Source organism: Pungitius pungitius, chromosome 3, assembly GCF_949316345.1.
Source record: "Pungitius pungitius chromosome 3, fPunPun2.1, whole genome shotgun sequence".
NCBI classification, from domain to species: domain Eukaryota; kingdom Metazoa; phylum Chordata; class Actinopteri; order Perciformes; family Gasterosteidae; genus Pungitius; species Pungitius pungitius.
Window position 1 is genome coordinate 14,068,465 of NC_084902.1, and position 7,337 is coordinate 14,075,801.

The following is a 7,337-nucleotide window of genomic DNA, read 5'->3' on the forward strand; positions in this document are numbered from 1 at the left end:
TGCATCCTTAGCATTTTCTTTGTGGGTGTATAAGTTCCTTGATCTGCTCTTCTCCTCAGATGAGTTTCTAGAGCTCGGAGAGTCCAGTCTTCGGCTCTCGGTTTTGTAGCCGCAATGGCCTCTTACACGGCTTACACAGGCTACAGCAAGCCTCCTCAATCTTACCCAGGTTCTTACCCGGCCTCTTACTACGACGGGAAGCAGGCCAAGACATATGCAGATTATCAAGACTCTCTGGAAGAGGAAAAAAAGAGAAATGAGAAGAAAGACCGCCGGGACGCCATCTGTTGTGAGGTAGTGGCCCTCGTCATCGGTTTCGTTGGACTAATCGGAGTGGCAGCCGTGACCGGCCTGCCGATGTGGAAGGTGACGGCTTTCATTGAGGAGAATATCATCGTCATGGAGACCCGCTGGGAGGGCTTGTGGATGAACTGCTACAGACAAGCCAACATCCGAATGCAGTGCAAGGTCTATGATTCCCTGCTGTTTCTGCCCCCAGACCTTCAGGCTGCCAGGGGTCTGATGGCTGCCTCTGTGGCCGTGGCCACTATTGCCCTCATCGTTTCAGCAGTGGGAATGAAGTGTACCAAAGTGGTGGACCATCGGGCCCGCACCAAGCATATTGTTCTTGTCAGTGGAGGCTGTCTGTTCCTGTTGGCCTGTCTCACTACCATCATCCCCGTGTCCTGGACCGCCCACGTCATCATCAGGGACTTCTACAACCCTCTGCTGATCAGTGCCCAGCGCAGGGAGCTCGGGGAGGCTCTTTACATCGGCTGGGTGACCTCAGCTTTGCTTTTCACTGCCGGAGTGATCCTGCTGTGCCGTCACGCTCCACGCACCCAGGATCCAGAAGAAAAGATTATATACAACCCTGACGGAAATCTCTACCAACCGGCATACGCGTACCAGCCATACACTTACCAGCCAGCGTACACCTACCAGCCTCCCTACTCATTACCCCCACCGGGATCAGTAGCTTACACACCGAGCCAGTACTAGCCATGGAAATCTAACACAGAGACAATTACACCTTCCATGATTTGGCTCATTTGAGTTTGAGGTGACTAATATGCCCAAAGCGTGTCACTGGAAATGGACATTTTTCTGTGTGTTTTCCCTAATGAAATTTATTGTGGAACTGATATTGTTTTGATCATTCAGATGGATTTTCAATCTGTATTCATATGATGGCTGTTGAAATCACTGCTGACCTGGTCTTTGAGGAAAAGTTGACCAAGTTTCTATTGTGATTGTACATCGTCTTCTTAAAAAGATCAATTGTGATTTCCAATAAAAGGGCAATGTTGACAAAAAGATATTTTGTTTTTTGTTTATTATTTTCTGTTGCCTTACTAAGACAGGCACATCTGAATAAGGAGTAAGGAGAATCTATACTTTACAAGAAGGCCAGTGTCACATTTCCTGCCAAAAGTTTGCAATGGATCCAAAATGTCCGACTAAACCTGCTGCTGTTCACCTGGCGGGTGTGTAAATGGAATGTTGTCTCCATTGTTGTCAGTAGAAAAGGGCCTGAACTGGTAAAACCAGATTGGTCATGCAGGTCAATCCACAATGCAATCCACCCCGTGATGTATTTATAACTAAGGCAGAGTTGTAACCATTTGCTGTTCCTGAGCACAGTGAGCAAAGTAAGACATTAAAACAACTTGATTACCCAGCACAACTTCAATATGACGTATGAATGTCAGAATTGAGTACATAAAGATACCGTAAAAACCTACTCCAAGGAGATCAGTCCAAGTCATTTTAATGTGAAGCATCATCATTCAAAAATAAATATTAATGGCTGACAAGAGACAGAGACAAGAAATCCAAATAGTTATTTATCAAATATTTAAGAACTGTGGGCATCACAGTTGTATTTCTTTTGTAATTCCTTGTAACATAAGGGGTAACCCAATGATTAAACTACCAAAAGGCAATTGTAAGCACCAGAGCTGATTTGTGTCTTCAATATAAATAGATATAATCCATGACATGAACATCGAGTACATATTTTACCTAAATAACCCTTTCCCTTGTTGAATAATACACTTTTATTTTCTCAACTTCCTTTTCAAATGTCATTTGAGAATGTAAACGGAGACCTCTGAATAACAAACTCGCAGCGTACAGCAGCTCATGGGGTTTTTGTGTACAAAGAAAAAAAGGCCTTGGGGCTACCGTTTCTTAGCAACCGGTCGCAATTCCCACCACTCCCATTCTGGTGTCCTGTCCACAAGGAGGAGGCTGCATAGGTGAACATACACCCGCTCCTCCTCCACTGGAATGCAAAGTCAATCCAGCTACCGCTTCCTACTACAGCCACAACGCGTCCGCACATTATCGCCCGCATGATTTTGGAATAAGAGGAGGACATAATGGCCAACTCAGCACTGGAGATCGTGGGTTTGCTGCTGACCCTGATTGGGCTGATTGGGGCGGCCGCAAGCACCGGGATGCCGATGTGGCGAGTCACAGCCTTCATAGGGGAGAACATCATTGTTTTTGAAACTCGCTATGAGGGTCTGTGGATGAATTGCTATCGGCAGGCCAACATCAGAATGCAGTGTAAGGTATACGACTCCATCCTGGCCCTGCCCTCTGACCTCCAGGCGTCGCGCGGGCTCATGTGCTGCGCCCTGGCGTTGGCCGGCCTCGGCCTGCTGATCGCTTTGTTGGGGATGCAGTGCACGTTGTGTATCCAAAACAACGATCAGGCAAAGCGGATGGTCCTTATCGTTGCAGGAAGCATGATCATAATTGCTTGCATCTGCGTCCTCATCGCTGTGTCCTGGGCAGGTCACGTCATCATCAGGGACTTCTACAACCCCTTGCTGATAGACGCCCAGCGCCGGGAGCTCGGCGAGGCTCTCTACATCGGCTGGGTGGCCTCCGCCTTCTTGTTGATCGGGGGATGCATGTTTGTTTGTTGCAATGTGCAGTCTGAGGACAAAGGTTTGGAGAGGTACAGGTACGCAAGGACCTCCGACTTTGTGAACTATCCTCCACAGCCACTGCAGCCTCAACAGTTGGTGGTACTTCCCCAAACACAACCCCAGTTTCAGCCAGTACTGTCGAGGCATCCATCAACCAACTACAGCTACCATTCCAGATACCCTTCTGTACGCAGCGGGGTGGCTTATCTCTGAACACCGCAACTGACTGAGGTAATGACGAGTACAGTAATGGTCAATATATGCGTGGGGAAATCTTAGCTTTGCTTGGCAGTGCGATCCCAGACATTTCAATGAAAAACTCATTTCAGTAAATAAACGTGAACTGTGAATTTAAACGGATGAGATTGATATGGATGTCTGTTTTAAATCACCAATATGGAATTGTATATTTCATTTAATGAGCACTTATAGGGTTTGATTTAGAAGCAGTAGTTACAGAATATGCATATCACTGAGCCATGACCTATCCATACATGATTGTTATTACTTTGTGTTGCATGTCAATAATACTGACAAACTATGGTCATGTTATCATTTTTGTATACGTATGCTTAATATAAAAATGAATTCAACTATTAATCAATGAGTAAAGTGACACAGGTTTTTTGTGTTTATTGTTAAATGCTATTTTTTGTTTGGATACGTATGACTGAGCTATGTAGTAATACAGAGAAGTTAAACTCAACAGATATTTCAACCTAGTTTCCTTGAACATAAATGTTGCACCTGTGTGGTATTTTGCACATTTGTGTTGTTAAAAAACAATTCCCCTAATACACATTTTCTTCATCCTTGTTGTGAGTTGTTTTTTCACCAGGTCAGACCAGTGTTAGATACGGGATCAGGCGGGTACAGGGCCCTTGGGACAGAAAACGCTAAATTTCAAGTCTTTGTTTAAGTTTGGGGTGATGCCCTGCAGCTGTTGGCCACTAATAAAACTCAACAAATGCCAGAGTAAACATGAGATGCAAGTTGAAAACTGCTTGTTAAAGGTGTGGACAGCTGCCTTAGTGCTTCAGAAGAAGCCAGACAGAGACGACCCAGCGGCATGATCATGTGAAAAGAATTTGCAACTCAAATTCAACAACCAACAGTAGTTCAGACCATTTCTAGGTTCATCGCACTCCATAAGTTTGAGGAATTAGAGCACATTGTTAGTCCTCAGTGACGTATATTAGCTCTATTTATTCAGCTCATTACATTTTCAGGGGAGATCAAAAGCTATACAATATCAGTTCCTTATACAACAAATGTAATAACAGTAAAGTTCAGTCATTTCATTGATGTTTCATACTGAAAATATGTGGTGATGTAATGAGGTAATGTAATGTTCCCCATGTTAAATCAAAATGAACCACCTGTTTTTGTATGTATCTCTTCTCAACAACCCCCGAGTTGTATATATCTAGCATCTTCTAACTTGTAATATATAAAACTATATTTCTGCTACTCAACAACCAATGTTTTTTTTGGTATTGTGTGATGTGAGCTCCTCTCGGTTTAACCACGTTAAAGGTCATTTCTGCTCCCCTGTGGACAACAGTAATACTGCAGGAGCTTACGTTCCACAACGTGCATTTTACATTTGAATCGCATACAATTATTGAGAATGAGAATAAAGCAAGTGGTAAAACATTCTGAAGTTCTAAGCTGTGTGTTACACCGGTTTACAGATATACCAGTACATCCAGAGGAACCATAAACACTAAATAAGCAAAGGTCCTTTTCACCCCCATCGCCTTCAGCCAACCAGGTGACAGCAAAGCATTTTTCCCATAACAAACCCCCCCCTACACTTCACAAGCTGCATCAAATCAGAAAACCTACGCAGCCTTGGACACATCTTTGACTCAGACTCTGGGATATTCCACCAAAGCATCGGAATTTATTGTCCACGTGAGCTGACCTTATTTTGGATTCAGGACACAGCTGATGGTTCGACGGCCCGCACAATGGTTGAAGGTGTTTTAGAGATAGCCGCAGTGTGTGTCGGCCTGATTGGGCTGATCGGGGCGGCGGCGGCCACGGGGATGCCCATGTGGAAGGTGACGGCTTTTATTGGGGAGAACATCATTGTGATGGAGACCCGCTGGTAGGGCTTGTGGATGAACTGCTACAGACAGGCCAACATCAGGATGCAGTGCAAGGTCTACGACTCCTTGCTATTTCTGCCCCCGGACTTACAGGCAGCCAGGGGCCTGATGTGCTGCTCTCTGGCCCTCTCGGGTCTGGGGCTCCTCGTGGCTCTGGTCGGAATGAGGTGCACATTCTGTATCCAGGACAACGACTGGGCTAAGAAGGTCATTCTGATGGTTGCGGGTGGAATGCAGTTTGTGGCCTGTGTGTGCGTCTTTATTCCCGTGTCGTGGACAGCTCATGTCATCATCACAGATTTTTACAATCGACTGCTGATTGACGCCCAGAGGAGGGAGTTAGGAGAGGCTCTTTACATCGGTTGGGTGGCGGGCGCTTTCCTTTTTGCATCCGCGATGTTGTTCCTCTGCCGCCGCGTACCCTCGGAAGGCTCGTTCGACGTGTACCACCAAGACAACTTGGTGGGTTACAGACGAGAGGCCAACAAGCCCTATCAAATGAGGTACCATCCCATCTCCAGTGTTTCCAGCCACGGCTACGATGGACAACAACTTGGGACGCAATGGCAAAACATGCCTCAAGTTATGACAAATGGTGAAGTACTAATGAATCCTCCCACTGTGTATAACTCAGGTCTGCCTGAGAACGGGTCAGTGGTATATCAGATGCAGAGTTCTAGCAATGTGGGAAGTCAGTACATGCCAGGAAACTCCTTTCACAGCAGGCAAAGCTCCACGCCGCATTCACAGACTTATATCGGCGACCCCACCGTATCCTACCAGTCCAGCTTTTATCCGGTTCCACACACTCCGGTTTTCATAGGATACAAAACATCAAGAATTCAACAAACGTCTGACAGGACGAGCAGTGCTGGTGAATACATATAAACACAAGTTGTGGGTGAGTTTTTGTAGCTGGTTAAACATTAAAACAAGCACTGTGGTCTTCATCAGACTCAAATTTAAACAAATTTGATTTTATTCACTAGTGTCAAGATCAAGGCTGGAGCTATTCTGATCTCAGAGCAAATAGCACGTTTATCTTGTTTCTTCTATTTACTGACTTTATCTCATTTGTATTGAGCTTGTAAGACTAAATGTGGGTTGTTGGATCGGGTTGAACGTAAATGCGTTTGTTAAATAAATACATTGTGCTGGTTTTCATTAAGACCCCAGTAAAGTTTTACTTTGTCTAAATAGACAATTAAGAGAAATAATCAGATTTGTTTGTGTTTCAATACATTTCGGGTTTTTTATATGTATTTTACTATCAAAGTGTCTTTGCAACTACTCAAAAAAGAAGCTGTAATGAATTATAAAATAACCTACATAGATAGTTATAGACTGTATTAGGATGATCATTAAATGGATTTATTTCACGATAAACACTTAATTAGCAGGTGCAGTTCCTTAAGGAACTTTAAGGCTGTCAGCCGTGGGTTTAAGTAGAGCTTTGGGTGGAATTTCTGTTTCTCTAGAGAGCAGCAGTTTTGTAAACATGTGACGATGCTATAACCTGAATTTGATGATGGATTGTCAATCTGTTAAAAATGATTCCCTGTGTTTTTTTTAGTGTGTTGGTTATTGTTTTCTGCTTTCCTCTTTGAGTCAACACCAGCAAACACTCCATGTGTTGTAAATACTGCTTGATAACAGCAACATCCCGATCTGGTCTGAGCTGATCTTCTACGTTCTCATTAGTCACCACAAGAGGGCATCAGAGATTGTGATTAGTGTCACAAGTTGTTAATTGAGAAATTTGGCTCAACTATGAATATCTGATGCCCCCCCCCCCCCCCCCCCCCAAAACATAAAACACTCCTGATACTTCTGCCCCGCTTGGTGCAGCTGAGAAACCAACAGAATCTATAATTTACATCCAGAACCACTCAAATGGGTTAAGATAACATGAATATTTGACTTTACTTTAATATGAGAAAGTGCCAGTGAAACAGTTTGAGGTAGTTAATCGTCAAGGGAGCACCACAGACCCGTTTTAAGATGAGATCTGCGTTTCTATCAGGACTGGAGCAAAGATTTAATCATTCCTCGGTGTAGAGAAGCAAAGACGTTGTCGAGGTCGAATGTTGCCAGATTTGAAGTTAATCTTCAGGACGTATCCATGTTTGTAGGATTAGCAGCTTGGTTTTGCCCTCAATTGAGCGCCTGCACGGGAGAGACGCTCAGCTGTGTCAAGTTGGACATGGACCGGCTGAGCAAGACCGGAAACACAGCATGTTTGATTTCAAAATAAAAGCATTGCCATGACTTGATAGGTATA

The 7,337-nt window shown here is 44.3% G+C and overlaps 2 protein-coding genes and 1 pseudogene across 2 annotated transcripts; all 3 read left to right on the forward strand.

The window, feature by feature from the left end:
• Window positions 1–73: 73 nt before the first annotated feature.
• On the forward strand, window positions 74–1,713 carry cldn8.2 (claudin 8.2). Its single transcript, XM_037453810.2, has one exon. The coding sequence runs from the start codon at window positions 115–117 to the stop codon at window positions 1,000–1,002; it is 888 nt and encodes a 295-aa protein (XP_037309707.2). The 5' UTR covers window positions 74–114; the 3' UTR covers window positions 1,003–1,713.
• A 641-nt stretch (window positions 1,714–2,354) lies between these two features.
• cldn8.1 (claudin 8.1) lies at window positions 2,355–4,472 on the forward strand. The gene has a single exon (XM_037466594.2). It carries the CDS (start codon window positions 2,385–2,387, stop codon window positions 3,153–3,155), a length of 771 nt encoding a protein of 256 aa, XP_037322491.2. The 5' UTR covers window positions 2,355–2,384; the 3' UTR covers window positions 3,156–4,472.
• Window positions 4,473–4,812: 340 nt separating this feature from the next.
• Window positions 4,813–6,226, forward strand: LOC119215698 (claudin-8-like; annotated as a pseudogene).
• The last annotated feature ends 1,111 nt before the right edge of the window (window positions 6,227–7,337 follow it).